At 55.6% G+C, this 22,202-nt stretch overlaps 1 protein-coding gene across 2 annotated transcripts; it reads right to left on the bottom strand.

Annotated features, from left to right (window-relative positions):
* Positions 1 to 2,130: 2,130 nt before the first annotated feature.
* Aqp1 (aquaporin 1 (Colton blood group)) lies at positions 2,131 to 14,820 on the bottom strand. Of its 2 annotated transcripts, XM_013076532.3 has the most exons (5): positions 14,249 to 14,820; positions 5,255 to 5,419; positions 4,903 to 4,983; positions 4,058 to 4,156; positions 2,131 to 2,764 (listed from the first exon to the last, which is right to left on the bottom strand). In XM_013076532.3, the coding sequence occupies exons 1-5, from the start codon at positions 14,630 to 14,632 to the stop codon at positions 2,732 to 2,734; spliced, it is 762 nt and encodes a 253-aa protein (XP_012931986.1). In that variant the 5' UTR covers positions 14,633 to 14,820; the 3' UTR covers positions 2,131 to 2,731. The 2 variants fall into 2 exon arrangements, with proteins under 2 accessions (XP_012931986.1, XP_004856345.1); XM_004856288.4 differs by having other exon boundaries at positions 2,131 to 4,156.
* Positions 14,821 to 22,202: the final 7,382 nt, after the last annotated feature.

Genomic DNA, 22,202 nt, shown 5'->3' with positions numbered 1-22,202 from the left:
AAGAAAATGACCTGTGGTCAGGCTCAGTAGGGACCTGGCCAAAGAGGTGCAACAGGTCAGAGAGGGCACCTCACGTGGGCAGTGACCTGAATGCTTAGCAGCCTAGAGACAAAGGTTGAGTCCTGGAAATTTGCTCTCTCAGTTAAACATGGATGGACACAACAGACAAGGACTCCAGTTGCCCAAGGAGCCCCCAAACCTCTTCTCTGTGCTGGGCTGGACAGCACAGTGCAGAGGGGGGTTGGGATGATCCCAGGGAGATGGGTGTGTGGAGCACTGAGCTCATGGGCTGCAGGAGGAGTCTGGACAGCCTGGCTACAAGGCGTTTCTCAGTGCAGCATTAGCCCTCGTGGTGCAGCACTGCCTTTCCCTTTCAGCTGTACTCTGGTAAGTGAGCAAGTGTATCAGCTATTTTGCTCCTGGGGGGAGGAATAGTCAGGGGTAGGATTAGTGCCAGGGAGCAGCCTCAGCCTGGGGATGCCAGTGTAACTCAAGCTGACACCACTTCCAGGCAGCCCTGGGATGAAAGGGGTTTCTCCAGATGCCCCAGGCTTCCAGGCTACCCTTTCTCCCTTCCTCCTCCCCCTCACCACTCTGCAGGAGGGGGCACAGCTAAGTGCAGGCTGGCTGTGGTGCTGGCCCAGAACTAAGCAAATCCCAGTCTTTAAGTCAAGCAGAATGAGTTCAAATCTCAGTTCTGCCATCTTCGAGAAATCAGTTCATCTTCAGGGGGCCTGGGTGTCTTCTGTAAATGGGGACCTCTCTACTTTCCAAAGCAGTTGTAAAGTTAAGAGAGAATGCATGCACTGTCACAGAGAGGCTCCTCGTATCTAGAAGGTGTTCCGGAAACCCCAGTGCTCGGCCTCTTCTCAGGCCCTACCTCTGGGCTCAAGGACTCTGGTAGTCATAAATTCTGGAAGCAATACCACAAGAAAGGCTCTGTTATGGCATGGAGGTGGAACGGGGTGGGACTGGCTGGGGCCCACAGTAGGGATGCGGAAGACTTCACACCTAGAAGAATGGGACAATGTAAGGAGCTAAGACCAGTAGGGGTGTGAGAGAGGCTGGGTGTACCTGGCAGATGGGCCCGGGGTGCACTGCGCTAGCCTCTGCACCATTCCTGCTGCCCCGCAGTCCCTCTCCCACTCATACCAGCCCATCCTGAAGCTGGGGCAGTTTGCATGGGCTGAGGCAGCCCAGTCCCAGTGTGCACTGGAAGAAGAAAGGCTGTTGCCACTATTGACGTAGCCCTCCTAGGGTGACCATGGTGCTCTACCTGCCCCAACCTTTCCTGTGTCACATCAGCCTGGGCCTCCACAGAGGGAGCAGGGTATGTGTGTCTCTTAGGAGTAGTGTTGGGGTGCCAGGACCTTCCTACACAGCTCTTCCCTGCTCAGTCCACTCTGTGGCAACACCTGCCTGTGTGGCCCGGGGCGATTGTTATGGGTTGATGGTTCTGGAAGCCTCCAGACACCAGGCCTCAGTGGAAGACATGATGGGCCCCTGGCCTGTTTCCTGTCACCAAGCACCCATTCTTTCAGTAGAGCTGGCCCTGATTGGGACAAATACCACACCCTGTGTGGGTGGGGGGAAGCCAGGTCTGAGTGTCAGCTGACAGAGCACTGAAGAGCCAGTCCATCCCCCAGAGGCCCGAGCTCCCTAGGGCAGAGCTTGTGGGCCCCAGTGCCCAGCCCAGTGTGGTGAGATCCTGAGGGTGAGTTGAGGGAGGTGGGGAAGAGGCCTGGCAGGTCTGTGACTCCCAGGGACCTGCTCTGAGGAAGGGAGTGGGAACTAATACGGCTGTCAGATGTCGGCCTTCCCTTCTCCATCCCTTGTACCCTCCAGAATCCATGCTGCTTAAAATGATTAGGACCTCTGCCCCTCCCCAGCTACTCCAAGACCTCCAAAATGACCCCACCAGGCCCCAGGGGCAGGATCCTGTGTGCATCCAGGGTTCTGTCCTGCAGCTGTACCCACCCCCAGGGACCAAGGATCTTGAGCACAGCAGGGAGGCTGTGTCCCCACCCCACACTAGGTCTCATGAGTGGGACCAATCTCTTCACAGATCCAGAAGACCCTTGTAAGGATGCAGCACCAGAAGAAAAAAAAAAAAACTACGGGAATCTAGAGGACATTATAAGTCATTTTCCTTTATTTTCTTAACATATAATAAAATTCCAATTCCAAAGAGACATAAATGCTGAGCAGACAGATGCAGGGTCCTGGGACACAGCAGCCAGAACCAGGCAGGGCTGGGTCTGCCCCTCCTGCTCCATCACAACCTCCCTGCTCCTTGGCCCCTGGCCATTGCCCAGGCACAAACTGAGAAACTGAGAATGAGAAGAGTTCACCTCACGGTCCGGGGAGGAGCCAGGCATGGCCTTGGTTGGTAGAATGGCCAAATCTTGATCTAGCTGTGGGACCTTGAGCCTCAGTTTCCTTATCTGCTAAATAGGCTGGAAGTTCCCGCTACATAATGGAGAAGAGAGCGTGAGGATGTGATATGCTGGTGACCACTAAGGGGTCCCATTCACCTCCTGCTTCTAAACTTCTGCGTGCTTGTGGTTGTGTCTCTCGGCGTATGTTGGCCTCATGGCTGTGGCACAGTAGTGGAGCTGCTCTGGCCTGCTGGAATCCAGCGGACTTTCAGATTTGTAGAGTGGAGTGGGAGACATCAGTCCCCAGGGTGACTCTGCTCTGAACCGCACCTGGGATGCTCATCAGCCAGCTGCTACCTCATCAGGTCAAGGCCGACCTCTTCCCTCTAGGTCAATGAGGAAAGAAGGCTATGGCCTGAGGGTCACACAACAAGCCTGAGCAGCTCACTCAGCTGCCCCAGATGGCTCCAGCCAGGGCCTCAAGAGCAGGTATAGGAGATGTTCTTCCCTGCTCAGGATCAGTACCAAGCTTGGAACCCCCGCAAAGGGCACCTGTCACCATAGACTGATTCACATCAGAATCTTTCTGTCCTCAGGTTTGAGGCCTCAGATAACCCAAGCGCCCTTTATCAAACACACCCACACGATGGTGTCCTAGGTCTGTGCTGGAATAATGTTGAAGTTCATTCTGTGATAGATAGGAAGACCAACTAAGCCTCAGTGAGGGAACATCAGGGTCCTTCCTTCGCCCTCCAAATGGCCTTTACTCTACAACAGCAGGCCCTGTCTAGGGAAGGCCCCCACTCCCCACAGGGAACAGGCACCTTCAACCACCTGGGCTATCTGTCTATCTCTGCTCCAGAATAAGAGTGCACAGGCACACAGATGTGAATGCAGCTGGGGAAAAAGCCCAGGACAAGTGGGTGGAGCTGCACTGGTCTTGGCCATGCCTTCTGGAACCTGTGGTACTTTACACGTTCAGAATCTACGCAGTCCTCCCTGTCCCTACCACTTTACAGATGACGGTCACCGAAGCCCTGAGTCAGGGATAACTCCAAGTCATGCAGCAACTCTTGGGGGTGGGAGGTGCCCTGGGAGCAAGCCAAACTTAGGGGCTAATCTTGTCTGCTACCTGCACCCCTCTGCCCACTCTTTCCCTCAAGCATTCCTGGGGCCAGTACCTGGCAGGGAGGGAGGGCATTGACCAGAGGCACTAAAGCAATGCAGTGGGACCTCAGGCCCCTGTGGCAGGCGAGTTGGCAACTAGCTTTGGGGTGAGGGGAGACTTTCTGGCACACCTCCCCACACACTCTGAGGGGACAACAGCAGATGGGTCCCTCTCTTTCACTTCTTCAGTGACAACAGGGAGGGGTGAATTAGCGAATCTTGGTCCCCAGGAAGCTTTGAGGCCCAGGAAATGGAGAAAGAAAGAAAGTGAGAGAAACACCTCCAACGAGGCCTGACCATGCAGGTTTGGCAAACCTCGGGGACTGACGTTGGCCAGCTTGGCAGAGTGTCTACAATATGAATTTTAGCCCTCCCCTCCCTCTGCCCGTCCCTGCCCCTGCCCCCCACATGGATGCTTAGGGCAGGCCCTTCTATTTGGGCTTCATCTCCACCCTGGAGTTGATGTCGTCTGCATCCAGGTCGTACTCCTCCACCTGGCTGCCAGTCCACACCTTCATGCGGTCTGTGAGGTCACTGCTTCTCGGGGCCAGGATGAAGTCGTAGATCAGCACTGCCAGGGCTCCCCCGATGAACGGCCCCACCCAGAAGATCTAGGAGAACAGATGTGATCAGAGGGCACCTGGCTGGGGCTGAGAGGTGCACCCCACAGCTCCTCCCTGGGAAGTCCCCACCACCCCACTGGAAGTTGTCCCCCACCTGGATCTGGACAGAGGCAGGCAGGGCTGGATCCCAGCCTGCTGACTCAGTTTCCCCCAGGATGCGCCAGGCTAGGGTGTGTGGAGGGGCCTCTCCTGGCCTCTGTGTGGGCCAGCTCAGGCATGTCAGTTCCAGCCTCCTGAAGATGCCCATTGCCCACCCACCCACCACTGCCCCGGCCCTGGAAGGGCCCCAGAGACAGTCCAGTCTAACACAGGGCTGGCCTGGAACATGCACATCAGTGATAATTAGAGCTGAAGCCCACAGAGTGCTCTCTCTGTGCTTAGCTCAGATTCTTTCCCCTCCTGGCAGAGAAGAGCTACCATTATGCCACCACACAGCTTGAGGAACCAACAGAGTGGGTGAGCAGCTTGCCCAAGGTCTCCCTGAATCAGAAAGTGGCAGAGGTGAGACTTCTGCTAGGGTGGCTCAGGGCCACTAGGTGGGGCAGGGTGGGGCAGTCTAAACTAGGAAGGCAGAGGCTGGGCCTAACTGCTCCAATGTGGCCCCACCACCCCTTCATCTCGGGCCTCTGTCTCCTGATTTTCTCTGCCCTGGCAGCTTCCCACAGCCCCGGTAGGGAGAAGGATGCCACGTGGCGGTGTTGAACTTGCCCTGTGACCTCAAAGCCCCAGCTTACCCAGTGGTTGCTGAAGTTGTGGGTGATCACCGCGGAGCCAAAGGACCGAGCAGGGTTAATACCACAGCCAGTGTAGTCGATCTGGGGGTGGGAAGGAGTGCAAAGAAAGTGACAGGAGAGAGACAGGTGAGAAAACAGAGGACAGAAGGAAAGGGACAGGCGAGGAGGAATCAGACCCAGGAGAGAGGAGCACTGACCCGGGAAGGTGGCCAGCAACATACCTGCCCCCAGAGCTGGCCGACCATTCCCACCGCAGTGCAGCTTCATCCAGAGGCTTTCACTGCCCATGCAGGGCTTCCCCACCTGGCCTGCCCTCCCCGGCCCACCCCATGTGGGAAGGCCCTCCACTCACCGCCAGCAGGTGCCCCAGGGCCACAGAGAGGCCGATGGCTAAGGGAGCAGAGCCACCAAGGTCACGTCGTCTCCGGTCAGTGGTGGCCAGCACACACAGCACCAGCTGCAGAGTGCCGATGATCTCAATGCCTAGGCCCTGGCCTGAGTTCACACCAGGGGCCAGCTGTAGGGGAGAAGAGCAAGGAGGCATGGTGAGCAGGGAGGATGGAAACTACGTCCCAAGACCTCCAAGTGTCCCAGGCCCTGGCACTAGGGTCAGACCCTCAGTGCTTTCACTGTGCTCAGAGGGAGCCCGGCTCTGCCCAGGCACACAGCAGGCACTGGTCATCAGTCCCCTCCCGCTAGTGCTGAGCACAGCCCAGTATCTCCCGCTCTTCCCTGATGCCTGAGGCGAGGTAGGGCCCAGGCCCAGGTACTCTGGGGTTCCCAAGGCCAAAGGTGAGGGGCAAGGCTCAGGCATGGGAGGAGATGGTCAGGGCCTTTTACAGGAGAATAGAAAGAAGCAAGTGAATAGGAGGGCCCAGCTGGGGACACTGCTTCATGCCCCAGAGTCGGAACTTTCCATGCCATGCCCTGCTGCCTCTAAGCATCCCGAAGCTGGGGGCATCTTCTTCTCTTAGCTCTCCCAGCCCTGTGGTCTCTCCTTTGGTCCCATATCCTCACCTCCACCCCATCTCTTCTTCCCCATGCAGTCTCCCTCTTTCCCTGATCCAGTGTCTCTCTCCCATTTCCTTCGGCCATGGCCTCCCTGTCTTTCCTTCTGTCTCCCCTCTGCCCTGGCTCTGGCCCTCCCCTTCCTTTCTTTGGCCACCAGGTCTCACCACTACAGTCTGGCTGCCACGGCTCCTAGGCCACTTTTAGAAACATGACTCACAGAAAAAGAAGGGAATGAGAGCTGCCACAAGGTCAGCTAAGCCCTCTCTCGCCAGCAACTGCACCCAGAGGACTCTCCAGGGCACCCTGCATCCTGCTCCACGGGATGGGAGCAGAACACCCACATAGGGCAACTGAACCAAGTCACAAAGGTTCACTTGCAAAGATGCCCAGTTTTGCCACCTAGGCTGCCTTCTCCCAGGCCGGGCAGTGTCTCAACAAGCTAGAGCTTTGAGTCTCCCTTCCCAGTTCCCATCCTGAGGGTGCTGGGGTATCTCTTAAGGCTACAGGACATTCTGCAAAATCCTAGGTGGGGGACACACCTCCATTCCTGCAGAGGTTTTCCCAGCCCTGTTCAAGACCATCTTAAAAGAACAATTCTCTTCCAGCTTTTGTCTGCCTTGCAGGTTTAAAGGGAATGACTCACATCCCCTCCCCTGCCTTACGGTCTTAGCTCTGGGCCTTTTCTGGCGGACCCCAGAACTGAGTCCCATCAGGCAGCCCTCTGGGCAGTGCCTAGTTCTCTTCCTGCCTCAAGGCCAGGCAATGTCTACTCTGTGTTCAGATCCTGACTGTTCTACTTGCTGGCACAAGGAACACAGCTTGACCCTTCTAATCCTCGGTTTTTCCATGTGCAAAGTGGATCTAATGCTCCCTGCTCACTCTCTAGGGCATTGTGAGAGGGTCAAAGGCAAAGGGGCTGTCTCAGGGCATCTGGAAGGAGAGACTGTGGTTCTTATTCTGGTTCTTTCTCATTATTTCCATAGGATATGAGGACAGGCAGAGAGGAAGGGCCCAGCCTACACAGGTATTCAAGAGACAGTGAGGTCCCTAGAGCTGCTGGCAAGGGTCCTCCAGAAGCCAGGTTGGCTGGGTGGAGGGGAGGCCATGCAGGCTTAGCTGTCCCATCCACATTCACACTGGGAGGCCCAGTAAAGTTCAACTCTTCTCTTGCTCATTGCTCTGCTCTCTAGGATGAGCCTAATTGCTAGCTGTCGGGAATCCTGAAACCATCCCTTTCTTGCTGATTCCCGGAGCCATGGCTATAAGTGGCTCCTGCTCAGCACACACACACACACACACACACACACACACACACACACACACACACACACCCCACCCTGGTCCTCACTTCACCCTCTCCCAGATGCAGCTCATCTTCTCCGGTTCTTAACCAGGGCTGAGAGTCCCAGCCCCTGCCCAAGGCATCACTTCCCATGCAAAGGGAACAGAGCAGGTCATAATGCCAGGCCCAGTGTTCTGAGTCCTGGGGAAGGGGAAGAGCAGCCACCTGCCCTGGGAGCTGCAGGAGGTACCTGCTTCCTGGCAGCCAGGAACCTCAGGGCTGGCAACCTGCTTCTTCTAATACCCTCTTCCCCACTACCACCCTGGTAAGCACCCCTTGGTTTGCATCAACATCCTCTGGTGGGCTCTTCCTTGAACCACTTAATCCACTTGCATTACTTACATGTGGAAAAACATAATTAAGAATTAGAAGGCACAGTTAAAGGTCCATTAAAACTTGACATCTAGGAAAGAGTAGGTAAAAACATAATCAAACCTTATTTGACTGAATACAATCTATTAAATTTGAAACAATTGCTTAAATAGGGCCTATCTGAGATATGGTTACTTGCTAGAAGAAAAAATATGTTTGTACTTTCCCACATAGTTTTGGATGGCTCAGGACTTGTATTTTATTGATTAAATTAAATATAGTAAAATTAATTTTGCTAATGCCAGTGTGAAGAAGAAAATAATCCACACAATTCTTCTGAAGCATCAGAAAGTTATAAATTCTCTATCTGAACACCAAACCCATGTGAGCTCACTGCTCAAGGCCCCAGTCAGATCTACCAGCTCCAAGAAGACTCCCAGTCTCCCTGGCTGTGATTAAATCTGCTCCATGCTGCCGCACCCTCACTGAACTCTTTGCCTCCTGGAGGCGAGGACCCTACATGCCTCCCATGTGGGCACCTTACCTCCTTCCAGCCTGGGATCCCCACAACTCCCTGTCCAAGCCTACAGGTCTTTCTGTGCCAGACTCAATGAGAGGACAGAGGGGAGGCTGAGGCTCAGGGAGGAGGCAGCAAAGCCTGGATCCCTGCCCTGGGGTATGTGCCACCTCTCACTCATGGACCAGTGTGCTGGCTACCAAGGGCCCTGGGTATTCCCAGCTTCGACTGGGGAGTTGGCAAAGGTGGCTCTTTGGCTGCCAGCATGTCCCAGGCTCCAGAACTGACCTCTCTAGCCAATGGGATCTGAACCCTCCCTTCCACCTGAAAGCAGGCCAACAGAGTAGCTTCCGAGGTCCAGGGCCTCCAACTTGGTCTGGGCATGCTGGCATACCTCAGCCCATGGCTGAGGCTCTGAACATCTGCTCTCAAGGAGCAGAGAACAAGGAAGATCAAGGACTGCCCTGCCCACCCCAGTGCTTCCAGGACTCAGTCCTGGGCAGTTGGAGGAACCTTGCAGGCCCCATTATATCACCTCTCTGTGAGTATTCATGTGTGTACATGGTGGTGTCCATGGCTTTGTGTGCCCCTGTGTGGCTTTGTATATCTATCTCTTCTCTGAGTGACAATATGTGTGTGTGTCTGGGGATGGGCCCCAGGATAACTCTCTCTCTTTTGTTAGACTTTAAGAGGTTTATCACACAATAATTAAATGAAAAAAATCTATCAAAAAACTACAAAAATCCTCAACTTGTATGTACTAAACAACATAGCCAAAAACAAATGGTGTAAAAATTGATAGAATTACAAGAATTGGATCAATCTACTCCCTGATTGAAAGATTTTTAACAATCTGCCCTTAGAAATTGATAAAAAGAAGCAGTCAAAAAATGCTAATAACACAAATGAGAGGAATTGAACCACAAAATTAACAAGCTCGATTTCAGTGAAACAGGACAAATACTGCACCCCAAAATTAAAGAATAGCAAAGAACAGATACTCTTCTTAAACCTACATGGGACATTTAGACAAACTGATCAGGTGCTGGCCAGGTACACTGAGCCTTCCCCGTGCTCTGTATGGCTAGGGTCTCTGTGTGTCACAAGGTCCTGGACAATAGCTGTAGGTTTGCAGTGGCATATTTGATGACATTTCTGAGTGTTTTACTGGTGTTACACACCCCCATGGGTGCTACTGTTGAATAGAGAGGGGAGGGGATCAGAGAAGGGAAGGAGCTCTCTTGAGTGAGAAAGCAGCAGGTCTCAAAGGGTCTTTTATTTGCTCTCAGCAGCCATTTTATCTCCCCAACAAGGAACAATGCACAAAGCAATGGCTTCCTCTCTCCCTTCCTCCTTCTTTTCCTTACTCTAGGGCAGGAAAAAGAAAAGGCTTCGTTGAAGAGGCCCTACCCCAGGATTTCAGGGCCTGAGGGGCCCTTGAGAATGTCCCATGCATGTGCCACCATGTGTACCATGTATACACAAATGTCTGAATGTGTACGTGTTTGTGCAGCAAGAGAGTGTGCTTTTTGGAGCAGAAAAATCATGCAGTGGGAGCCAGGAGGTTGGGGGCATGGTCCTGCCCTGCCATAACTCACTGTGCACCCTGACAAGGCTCCATGCTGCTGTTTGCCAGATTCCCCACCAGTAAAATGGAGACTGTGGCCCTGATTCCAGCCCAGGCAGTCTCCAGCATCCCTCCTTGCCTGACATCGGACAGACACCATCAGGATCTAGAAGCCTGAGCACAGAATCCCTCCACATCCAACTGTACTGCTACCCTCAGCCCAACACAAATCCTATGTCACAGGACCTCCAGCCACCTCACTGTACCCCTGCTCAGCTAGGTGCCCCTGAAAGGCCTCCATGCCAGGTAGGTTCACTGCACACACCCCTAGGGAGCTCATTAACTTACAGGCCACTGCTTCCCAATTAAAAAGCAATAATTCAGGGCCAGGGATTTAGCTCAGTGGTTTTGCCGCCTGCCTCGCAAGCGCAAGGTCCCAAGTTCAATCCCCGGTACCAAAAAAAAAAAGAAAGTAATAATTCTTTGTATCAAACAGAACCTGCCCCTGACAGGAACCCTACTGCCTTTCAGGCCATGATGGGGAACTGCTAATGGCAGTGAAGACCTTTTCCAGCCTTTTCTGCCTACTTTTAGTTATGGGCTTCAGCCTCTGGTTGTGCTGGTCTGAGTGATCCGCAGCTTCTTGGATGAGTGAAAACAGCCCTTCACTTAACCCACTGTGGGCAAGGAACACATCTGGTCCCCAGGGAGAGACCCTGAGGAAACCCTGGCCACACCTGTGCCCTCGGGGACAACACTTTCCTGCCCATATCTGCAGGTGTGTGGTTCCAAGCCCTGCCATAGAGGAGACCCCAGATCCACTTGGTGGTTCTGAAGAGTGGGCACCAGGGCCTGCAGGAAGCCTCTGCCAGGTAGAAATGAAGGCTCCTTTACCACCAGGAAAAGTTCACCAGCCAACTGGGAGGATGTGTGACCTGTCTGAGGAAGGGCTGATGGGCTAGCAATACCTGCTGGGTGGGGCCCGGGCTGGGGTGGCTGCATGGAGTGGGCTCGTGATGAGTTACTGGGCCACTTCGTATAGCTGGAGGGTGCCTGGCTGAGAGCAGGAAGCCAGGGCGAAAGGGGCCTGGGGCCACCCATGGAGCCACACGTCCTCTCACAATCCTGCCCCTGCAGATGTGGGCTCCTGGGAGGAGGCCGAGCACTGGGGTGGGCCATACTGGCACTGGCTGGGCTGCTCAGAGGGCTCCACTGGGGGAGGCAGCTCAGAACTTTCCGTGGTGAGGGAAGTCTCCACCGCAAAGCTGCTGCCCTCCCCTCTCATCTGTTCTGGCTGGAAACAGTAATTATACGTCCTGGCTAAGGCACCACCACCCGGCCCCCCGCCCTCTCCCCAGGTAGGTTGGCCTGAGCAGGGTCATCGGAAACTCTGGCTTCCCTTTCCCCGGTCCACCTCTAAGCCCTGGAGGAGGCAACAGGGGCCTCTATCTTGGGAGAACTGGGGACATGGAGGGACGGACCTCTGTCCCTCTAGCTGGGAAAACCGAGGCCCCAGAAACTGGGGGATGGGGAGCATTTAGAACCAAGGCCAGGCTGCTGGGGCAGCACATGGGAGCATTTTCCAAGCACTTAGGCCCTTGAATGAGTGAAGGCAGCCCCTCTCTTAACCCCCTGGAAACAGTAATTATGTGTCCTGGCTGTGGCACCACCAGCAGGGCTAAGAAGGACCCGATTGTGAGTAGATTTGCCCCCTCTGCATCCCCAGGATGGCTGAGCTCATAGGAGCTGGGGACGGAGCGCCCTCCAGATGCAGGCACTGGCCTGACCAGGGCCCCTTCAGACTAGATCCAGTGACCCTCAGCCACAGCGTCTACTGCCTTCTTGCTTAAGCAAACACAAGCACTCTGGCCAGAAGCCCCTTCCCTCTATAGGGTCTCCACATTTGAGTTCATACAGCATCTCTTCCCTGAAGCCCACCTGGCTTTCCCACCGTTCCAGTTCCAAAGTTCTTAAGCCAGCCCTGACCCCTCTTTATCACACCTGCCTGCTGTCTCTTATCACAGCCAGCTGCACACAGGGCTTATCTTGTTCTGGGACTGTGTACTTCCCAGGGCTGCACTGAGCACCCAGCAGCCTCATCAATGTCTGCAGGGAGCTGGCCAGGGAGGAGAAGAATGAAAACAGCCAGAGAATGCTGGGACTCCCGGGGCCCCAGCATCTTCTACTTCCTGAGCCAGCCACACCCTCTGTGTCCTGCTCACAGATGAACCTGGGCCACATCAGTCAGGTTAGTTCTGTGGAGTCACATAGGATATCAGTGGCTGAGCCAGGGCAGGGGCAGGCCAGAGTAGCCACCCTGCAGAACCTCTCACTCTTGGCCAAAATCAGGGTTTGGCTCTCAGAACTAACTGGGACAGTGCAGGGTGGACAAAGGCCTGTGGTCTCTGTAGGGCGTGTCCTGGGTCCTGACTCAGTGAGGAGAAAGTTGTCCCTACTATGTCCCCAGGGGACACCCCTTGACTCACTCAACCACTTCCTGCCACTTTTCCCTTAATTTCTTTGGAAATCTCCAAGACAACGATCTGTCCCACCCAGGTTTTGGCCAGGGAGGGGCGGGAGAACTGAGGGGCTGTGGGAGCCTCCCCCAGAGCATGGAGGAAAGAGTGTGTCACCTGCTGTGTGGACTGTGCACTGTCCCTCTGGAGTCATCACAGCCACTCCCAGGTGCCCCCAGGTCTCAGGTCAGTGTCTGAGTGGCAGGGTTAGGGGCCACCTGTTTCTAAGCCCATACCTGTGCTCCTGAACCCCAAATGTCCATTGTCTAGACAGGGCAGGGCCAGAGCCCCCACCAGCCTCTGGAAAATGGAAGCTAGAAAGGATGGAGAACCAAAGCAGGGTATGGCCAGACCCAGACGGTGCAGAAGAGCTCTGCCCTCCCACTCCTGTGCTGGATGCCCACACCAGACAGTACAAAGCCTTTTCCAGCAGGTGCATAAGTCCTGCTTGTCCTCTGAGTTGGGAGAGAAAGAGGGAGCCAGTATGTCTAGGAGTCTCCATCCCGCCCTCAGGGAGAGCCTTCCCCACCTCCATTCTACCCAGCCAAGCCCCAGTGTGAACTTGGCCCTACCCACAAGGATTCCCTGAGGTCAACCTACTCTGCTTCTGCTGAGGAGACTGAGGCCTGGGGGGCCATGGCCAATCCAAGCTCTGTCCTTTTGTCTTTCACAGCCACATCTTTCCTGGCTAAAGTCTAAACTCCAGTCACAGAGCTAATCTTCAATCTTCGGCTGAGTAGAAGTTGACTCAACAGAGGGCTGGGAAGGTGTCAATGTGACAGAAGAAGTGCTCATCACCTGTGGCGGGGCCACGACAACTGCCCTCTGCTCCAGACTCTTACCTAGCCTCTGGGCAGCAGGACTGGACTCTGGCTGGAAAATGAGAACTGTAATCACCCATTGCCATCTCTGAGAAGCCCTCCCCTGCTCTTTTGCTGTCCCCACACCCACCAGACCTGCAGGGACCCCCAGCCACATTTCTCCAGATCTGTTCCTCCTCTGTGCTCTTGGTCCATCTCCTTCCCAAAAAGGGTACCCCCAGTCCCCTTAGGCCTCTCACTCCCCTTATGTGGCCACTAAGGCCATTTGCACCCTGATGCATGGCAAGGGCATTCAGTGTTTGCACTTGGCTGGGGAGCTGGAATAGCTGGGGTCTGTGACAGCAGGCAGCCACCACCAATGGCCATTTAGCCATGCTAAGCAGCCTAGGGGCAATTATTTTCAGCAGCTGCCACCCAGTTGCTAACATCTGCTTCCTATTCACGCCAGAAGCAATGGGTACATGCAGTTACACACTCACCCACACACACCTTCACACAGGAGCATGAATGTCCATACAGCTTACCCAAGCTCAGAGATCCACGCTGGCAAGCATATGCACACCCACACCTGCACACACACAAACACACATGCCACACCCCTCTCTGTCTAGGCACTGTGGGCCCGGCCCTTGCCTCCTACCTTTCTCCGTCACCCAGTAAAAGTGTTTTCACTCCCTTGCCCTTGTCTGATGTCCAGTGGGAGAGGAATTGAGGCACTCTTTCACTGACTCCCTGGGGGAGATGATTTGGGGAAGTGTGTAAAAATGGAGGGCTGCCTGAAAGCCTAGGAATCTCTCCAAGGGAGTCCTGCTCACACTCCTGCAGACGCTGCTGTGGAGGTGCCCCACATCTGGAGCAGCATGGCTGGGGACAGCAGGTAGAGTTTTCCCAGGGTGCAGGGCTGCAGAGGAGGAAGCTGGCTCCCCGGGCAGGGCTGAGCAGGGCCAAGAAACTACAGTCTGGGCATGAGGAACTGCTGGCCTGAAGTTAGTGCCTCCAAACTCATTCCCCACAACAGACGCTCTGCAGGGGACATTGGCACAATCACTTTTCTCCTGTTCTGATTTCCACAGAGCCCGGCAGAAACCAGGCCAGAGCTGCAGCAGAGCTGAGCTCCAGGCACAACCCCACAAAACCCCCAACAACCTCTTGTCCTCTCTCTCCCTCAGTGTCCCCATCCACAAAATGGGCAGAACATGGGACTAGTGCCCTCTCTGCACCATTCCAGAGCCCCCCCCAAGCCTGGGGCACCCCACTCACGTCATTGCGGCCGAGCGAGTTTTGGGGCAGGTTGGAGGTGATGCCCGAGAGGATGGCGGTGGCGACGATGGCCCCCACACACTGGGCGATGATGTACATGACTGCCCGGAGGATGCTGATCTGACAGCTGAGCAGCAGCCCCAGTGTGACAGCTGGGTTGAGGTGGGCGCCGCTGATGTGGCCCACGCTCTGGGCCAATGTGGCAATGCTCAGCCCGAAGGCCAGCGACACCTTCACGTTGTCCTGCACCGCTGTCTGATTTACCCTCAGTGGGTAGTTGAAGCCCAGGGCAGTGCCGATACTGATGAAGACAAAGAGGGTCATGGCCAGGAACTCGGCCACCACGGCCCTCCAGAAGATCTTCTTCTTGAACTCGCTGGCCATGTTAGCTGGGGGCTTGGCTTGAGACTGCTTGCTGCCTGGTGCTCGAGTCCCTCCGAGGGCTGAGCCACAGCCTGGGCTGGGCCTCTTTATAGGGCTGGGGGGGGCGGGGGGAGCACAAAGGGAGGAAGGCCTCTCCTTGCTCCTGGCCCAGCCCACACCACACAGGCCTCCTCTCTGTGATAGATGCAGACTGAGCTCTGCTGTCCGCCTGCCAACTTTTATTCCTTCCTCCTCTCTCCCTCCCTCCCACCTCCCTCCCTCTCTCCCTCCGCCCTCAGCCCTGCCCAGCCCAGGAGGCAGGCAGGAGGCAGCTGTTGCTCTAATAGGCTTTGAGAAATTCCTCTGAGCTGGCCCCACTCAGGGGGCCAAAGAAATCCAGGTGTCCTGCCCAGTGTGCAAAGCTCAGGGGGTGCCCGGACAGCAGAGCCAGGCACTCCAAAGGGAGGAGGTGGGGGATTGGCCCCAGTGGGTGGACGCTGCCCTCCTTGGAGATGAGCACCAAGATCTCGCCTGCCTGGAATCTTCATCCCACTGTGGTGTGACACTGTTAGTCCTGAGGTTGGTGGCTCCAGGGATCCAGGAGGGGCAGCCTGGGCCTGCCATACCCAGCCTGAACCCAGTGGCTACATGTCACTTTAGAGATGACACCCCCACCAGCCAGGCATGGGTTGATGGGGGCAAAAAGCTTCAGCGAGTACAGAGAGCTTTGTCAGGAGGCTGCCCTCCTTGGTGTGGTCAAGGGCAGACCTGAGACAGCATGTTGGGAAGCTTCCACCCAAGAGCCCTCGAACTTAGGAACAGTTTGAACCAGTGATTTGAGGACAGCTTGGGAGGAGATGGGGGAAGTTCAGAACTTCACTCGCACAAGCAATTGAGCTGGCAGGTCACTAAAGAGCCAGAAGGAATGGCAACCCAGGCCAGTAAGGTCAGACAGGGAGACATGGTCTCTCCAGGTCGTATCCTAAGCCCTCACTTAATCAGGAGAAAGGTGTATTGTGCCTGTGAGCTTCTGGGACAAGGAAGAGCATGAAGGATAGCTGCAGGGAACAGATTAGAACTAAGTGGAAGGGAGAAGAAGGAAGAGATTCCCCTTGCAGAGACAGAGACTGATGCTGAGACAGAGGCAGGGAGAAGAGCCAAGAAGCAGTAAGGGGAGAGAGGAAAGAGAAGGGGTGAGGCGGACAGGCTGCCCAGCAGGGGGAAGAGAAGAGGCAGTGCTGCAGACCCAGCCTGTGCCCTGTGGACATCCAGCTGCAATTAATAAGCAGAGCCCAAGTCTGGACTCCCGGGCCAGGGTGCTATCTGAAAGGCCAGCCCAGCCCATTTGCCTGTGGCACGTGAATGTGTTGAAAGGTGAGACAGGCTCAGCAGGGACGGTCCCTCTCTGCCATCAGGAAGGAGGATCTCCTCCCACCTCCCTCCTGCCCACCACAGTTCGAATCCCGAGCAAATTTATCTCATTTGTCGGTGTAGAAAGTGAGGCTGAGAGACAAGAGTCACTTCCCTGTGTCATAGGTGTGCTGCGGGCAGGACAGAGACAACACGTGAGTTGTATCCCTCCTCCTGTCCAGGGTCCAGGCTGCAGAGAATGACTCCACCTCCACAGGCCACCCTCTGCCCAGCTGCTGCCCTGAAAGCCCAGGGAGCAGTGTGGTGTACATTTCCCAGGAGCAGGCAGCCGGCTGGGAAGCTGCGTTCTCTGACAGGCAGCTATTGCCTGTAAGAGCAGCAGGGAGTGGCCAGAGGCTGTTGGCATGGAGGCTGGCAGGCCCTGTGCACTCAGACTACCGGGCAGCTGGAGGTAATCAGTGCGTTATTAACCCTCTGAGAGAGGGAGCAGGCCCAGTGGACTACCTCCTGGAACCTCCCCCATAACCTTTACTCTGGGCAGCCCTGGCTCAGCATTTGTGTCCTGGGAGGAGGCTCCCTCGGGCCCTGGGCCCTGGCCTGGTGCCCTGACTCACCCCTGGTGAGGCATTCTCTGGGACCTCTGACCTCTCTCTCTCTGCAGAGCTGGAATGCTTTTACCCTGAGATTTCAGAAGACAGCCCTGTGCCCCCTCCAAGGCAGGCTCCTGGGGACAGGGCGGTAGCAGCTGTCTGGCCAGGGTCTTCAGGTCACAGGTATCTGCTTGTCTTCTTCACACTGTGTCCCCTGAGGGGTGACACACTTTCTCTCCCCTCCGATTCCTGGCCCCTGAGAGCCCACTGCAGTCCCTGCCCTTCATTTGGTGCAGGGCTAAGATCTGAGGCTGAGGGCAAAGGGATCCAGCCAAGAGGACTCGAAGTCAGCAGGAGAGAGCTGGCTCCAATCAGGGGCTGGCATGGCCATGCAGCGGAACGGAGTCAGGCGCCTAGGCCTCCAGGACCTGTATGTATCCCAGGTGTCTGTGACAAGGTCCAAGGGCCAGGTCCAGATCCACCCAGCTGAGGATTCCTGGAGTTCTACTGTGCCTGGGGTTGACAGTCCCCAGGAACTTACTAATATATCTGACAGATGTTTGCTTAGCCCAGGTTACCTGGAAAACACTGTTCTGGGCCCTGGAAAGATGGCCGAGAGCTACACAGACCAGCTCCACATCCTTCTGAAGCCTCCATTCTGTTACAGCTGCTCAGGGTCTCCATGTGGAGTTCATGCATGGGGGGGGGGGGGCAGGGGTGGTGCACCAGCACAGGCCCACCCCTCTTTGGAGCAGCTAGGAACTGGGGGACCCAGGAATAACAGGTTGGGCAAAGCATTTTTATCTAGGCAAATCATGCATCCACCAATCAAGATAACAGGATCCTGGAGTGATACTTCTGCCACCCCTGCATCCTGGGTCCCCCTCTCCCATACCAGCATGGCCATCACAATAGCTCCATTCCTATGGGCAAAGGGACTGCCAGCATCAGGAGCATCATCAGGATGGAAGCATGGCTGGAAACACTAGTGCAGACCTCACTCTCCACCACTCTGGGAGGCTCATGGGTAAATGTGACTTGCCATGGAAAGGTGGAGCTGGGATTGCCAGACAGGCAATCTAGTCCAGAGCCCAGGTTCCCCTGTAAGGGAGGGCCTCCACACCCACGTGCACCTGGCACATCTCTCTTGGGCCAGGAGAAAGCACAAGGGCTGGGGTTCCAGACCCCAGGAGATGCCAGGTGAGCAGGAGTAAGGGACAGCTCCAACCTTCCTGCCAAGACAGCTTTGGGCTCAACATGGACCACAGGGAAGCGCAACTGCAACCAGAGCCACCCTTGCAGTCACAGCAGCCAGGCATCTGCTGCTGTGTCCAGCTCAGCCCCTCCTCCAGTGTGTCCCACCTTGGCAGGTGCTGTCCCTTCACCCCATGCTGGCTCTGTATCCCTCCCATGGACAGTGGCATAGCCAGGCTATATAAGGGGGAGCCCTCCACCCCCAGCTCCTGAGCCTTGGGAGAGGCTGCAGGCCACTCAAGCAGCAACGTCCTTGGCAGCAAGAGCTTCGGCAAATGCTCTTCCAGATGTGCCTCATTCCTGGCACGCCTGTGAGACCCACGTCCTGTCCCAGAGGTGATTGTTCCCAGGATGCCTGAGCCCTGTCTCCACAGAGATCCAGTGGGAGGACTTCAGCTTCTGTCCAGGCTCACAGATAGCAGTGAAGGATCTGGAGTGTGGGCTGTGTGGAGAGAAGACACCCAGGGTGTGGCCCAGATGTCACCAGCCCCAAGCCACTGTTGAGTGCAGGGCAGAGGGACCCAAAGGAATGGGCCCTCCCTCCAGGCCCAAAAGGGATTTCTCATCCCCAGGCCGGGTTACAGAAAGCCATAACTTCATTTCCTCCATGAGGCCTTGCAGGAGGATAGGGTTTGGGGAGAGGAGCCTCCCATCGCCATCAGCTCACCAACAGCTTGGGCGAGTTTCCTAGAATTGCTCCAGCTTTCCTGAACTGGGGCAGAGAGCGGTGACTGAGAGTGGAAAGCTAGAACACAGTCCTGGTGGAGCCTGGAGAGAGAGTAGAGCAAATCAGAAAACACCCCTCCCAGAGATCCCAACTGACCCACCAATGGCTCCCGGCTCTGAAAACATCCTCGATGGGGCACCTGCTTCCATTCCTCTCCAGACTCTGATCCGGGACCTGGAAGCCCTGGCTCTCAGCCAGGAGCCGTGGCCAGAGTGGGGTCTTGAGACCATCTGGGGTCATCTATCTTGTGAGGAGATATCAGGCTCCTCCAGCCTGGGAAAGCACAGGGGGTCTCAGGCCCAGAGCCATTGGACCTGAAAGAAGCCAGGACTTCCCCAGGTCCCCCTGAACTCAGCCCTCCCCCATCTTTAGGCCCTTAATTCACCACGGAGGAGGAAAGTCCATGCCCACCCCTCCCTGCCCCACACTGGGCCCCGGTGTGCCACGCCCAATGTAGCTGTCCTCCTTTGGAGCCACACCAGCCAGCCCCTGACCCCTTATCCCTATAAGCGCAAGGCTGAGGCTGGGCCTCAAAACCACCCGGGAGAGCTGGTCATGGGACTGGGCACGTGGGATGCCCCAGGTTGCATTTGCTGAAGCTGTTGCTGCCAAGGACATTGCTGCTTAAGTGGCCTCCAGCCTCTCCCAAGGCTCAGGATGTGCGTGTGCCCCTGACTCTCTCCTTTTCTCAGGGGATGGGCACCACCTCTCCAAGCCTGTGAGTTCCTCCTGTCCGACAGATTACTCCTGAATATTTACGTGTCACAGTCACAGGATCTCTCTTAAATCAAAAAAGGATTTAGCAGGCCACTAGTGATTCATCAGAGATGGAACAATTTAATAATTGTCTAGGCGACTGCTTCCCATTTCTGTCTCCTCTCCCTCTTCTCACCCCTGCCCTCACCCTCCCTTGCCTGCTCTCAGCAGGAGCCAGGCTTACTGACTTTGGGGTAGGGGACAGTTGGATATTTTTGTCTAGAAAGCAAGATTGTCTTTTACCACCAACTCTCCAGCCATATCTCCTGCTCTTGTGATGCCAGAGAGGATGACAAACCACAGAGACAGGGTGGGAAAATGTTGCCACCAGCCTGGCTGGGGTCTTCAAGGGTTTAATGTAAAGCATCCAGGGCTCATTGAATGAGGGCGCCTGAGGAAACAGGGCTGTCCCGGCTCCACCCCACCCGCCTGGGGCTGGAGATTCTCCACAAAGGGGTAGAGTCACATTTTCCTCAGCCCTGCCCTGTGAGTGGGACTCTCTGTGGCCCGGGAAGGCAGACATCCCTGGCTTGCAGAAACACTGCTGGTGGCTTTTGGGCTGGGCGCCTGACCACACCCTCCGAGATGGCAGGATGGGAAGGAGGTTCTGCTCCAGGGCCCTGGAAGGAAGTGCTATATGTGTGGTGGTTTGGAAGCACTTCCTCACCCGGGGCTGCTCCCGTCCCCTGGGCCCACCCCACTGCAGCTTTCTTCCTGTTCTCTCTTGTCCTGGGCCCTCAAGTCTCTTGTCTGTGCCTTGTTGCATTATAAAGCATCAAGTTCGGGAGAAGGGGGCCAGAGCTTCGCCTCTGACACTGTTTTTCTATGTATGGGGAAACTGAGGCTCAGAGAGATATAATATGCCCTGGGGGGTTGGGATGGGTCAGGGTGGGGCCTGACTGGAGTCCAGGCCACCTGCCTCTGGCCGTCACAGGTAGTAGCTTCCTCCCGCCTTCTCTTGTGACCAGAGGCCACGCCCTCCTCAGACACCAACAAGGACTCAGAAGAGTCCACCCTCTGACCAGGAACCAAGAGCCTGCCCCCTACAGGTATCCACAGAAAGGCCAGGACCCAACGGGCTCCTGTCTCTGAGCAGGTCCTGAGGCCTCTAATACTACAGTCCAAATTAGAAACCTAATGGCGGAAGTGGCCTACAGAAATGGTAATGCAGGCCTGACCACCACCACTACAGACAGCCGGCCAGGGGAGCACTGGTATCCCTGACCCTCTTCTCCTTCAGGATGGGTCCTCAGTCCTTCTGCTTGTGTTCCAGGCCAGACACTGGACTCATGGGCCACAATAGAGGCTTCATCACTTCCTCTTCCCAACTATGCTTGGGTTGTGGACACACACACACAGGATACAGGATTTCACATGCATGTACATATGTATGAGACCACATGTGTGCAAACACTCATGCATGCATAAAATTCCCACCTGGTGTATGAGTGTGTGCATCATGTGTGTACACATGCAAATTCATGTGGTATGCATAAGCACACTCATACATTCACATATCTGCACACACATGCAGCCCTCCTGCTATCCCCTAACTTCTTCCCGCTTAGAAGCCCTCTGCTATATACATTGTGGCCTCTGCTGCCTATTCCTTAGTCCCTGGGACTTCTCCCCTGTCTCCTTATCCCTCTATTGTCTCTTGTGCTGCTCACCGTTCAGGGACCTCCCTCATCTCATCTCCTTACTTCGGACCAGGACTTATAGGATACAGTGGAGGGGAGGAGCCATGAGCAAGAGGAATGCAGCAGTGGCACTTCTCAGAGCACATTGCTCTATGGTCACTTTCTTGGGGACACTCTACTTTGCTATGGGTGTGCTAGTTTTTCCTCACCTCCAGACAGTGCCTCACACCCAGGGTATGGAATAGGGACAGGGTCCAGTCCAGTGGGGAGCAGGCTCAGGGTACAGGCAGCTCAGGAGAATGGCCAAAGCCAAATGGAAGCAGCCATGTGCCAGCCCAACAGGCAACAAGTGCCAGGGTTCGGCCACCTATGAGACCAGCCTTGTTCACCCCTTCATCTCAGGGTCACCATGCTGTGGGCAGGGCAGGTGAGAAGGCACACTGAGGAAGGCAGGCAGGGGAGCCAGGCCCACCCCGCCCTCACCCACTAAGAGACCCCTCCCTTGGTGTCCATCTGGGAATTCTGTTCATGTGAAGCCAACATTCCTGGAGCCCACAGGGCCAGCAAGATCATCGCACACAGGCAGATCACTGTCTTGCCTAATGAGAAAATGATGACATGGCTCCCTGCTATGGCCTCCAGGCCCAGCCAGGCCCTGGGTCCCCAGCCTCCAGCACCAACAGCCTCACCCCAGCATGTACACCTTCTGCTTTGTGGTATCATTCTACAGCTCTGTCCACAGGTCCCTGAGGTCACCTTCCAGAGACCCTTGCTGTCCCCTCTAAGGCCTCCTGTCCTCTGTGTTGAGGACCTTTGAACTCCTAGGCTATTAGAACACTAGCACAGCAGGGTCTTCAGGTCGTTAAGACCTCACTGCACCAAGGTGAACTGAGGCCACCAGCTGAAGTGACCTCCTCAACCTTGTACACAATGAGTCGGTCTCAACTTCTTAAGTTCCCCCACCACACCAAGTAAAGTGGGACCCAGCGTGGCACAGGGCATTCCAGGAAGGACCTGCCACACAAGCCTGGCAATGCTTGCTCCCCTTCTCTCCCTGCACACCGCACTATGGGTTGACATCACTGAGCTTTAGAGAGCCAGACTGACAGAATAGGGGCCACTGAGTCTGGAAATCGGGAAGCCCAGGTACCCAGTGGTGCAGGCCCACGAAGGAGAACAACTATGGCACCAGTGGCAGCCTGGACCAGGTAAGGGGTCTTCTCCAGGCCCAAGAGCAAGAAGTTCTGGGAATG

The sequence above is a fragment of the Heterocephalus glaber genome, unplaced genomic scaffold, assembly GCF_053883595.1.
Source record: "Heterocephalus glaber isolate CG9 unplaced genomic scaffold, H.glaber_assembly_v1.0 deba00000546, whole genome shotgun sequence".
NCBI lineage: Eukaryota > Metazoa > Chordata > Mammalia > Rodentia > Bathyergidae > Heterocephalus > Heterocephalus glaber.
Note: the sequence above shows the minus strand (reverse complement) of the source record. Positions and strands in the feature narration are given on the sequence as shown.

Excerpts from the sequence above, each read along its gene's own strand:
- Aqp1 (XM_004856288.4), bottom strand. The coding sequence starts at position 14,632 with ATGGCCAGCGAGTTCAAGAAGAAGATCTTCTGGAGGGCCGTGGTGGCC. Across the intron at positions 5,420-14,248 it reads ACTCGCTCGGCCGCAATGAC|CTGGCCCCTGGTGTGAACTC; the intron begins GTGAGTGGGGTG and ends TCTCCCCTACAG. Across the intron at positions 4,157-4,902 it reads ACAACTTCAGCAACCACTGG|ATCTTCTGGGTGGGGCCGTT; the intron begins GTAAGCTGGGGC and ends CTGTTCTCCTAG.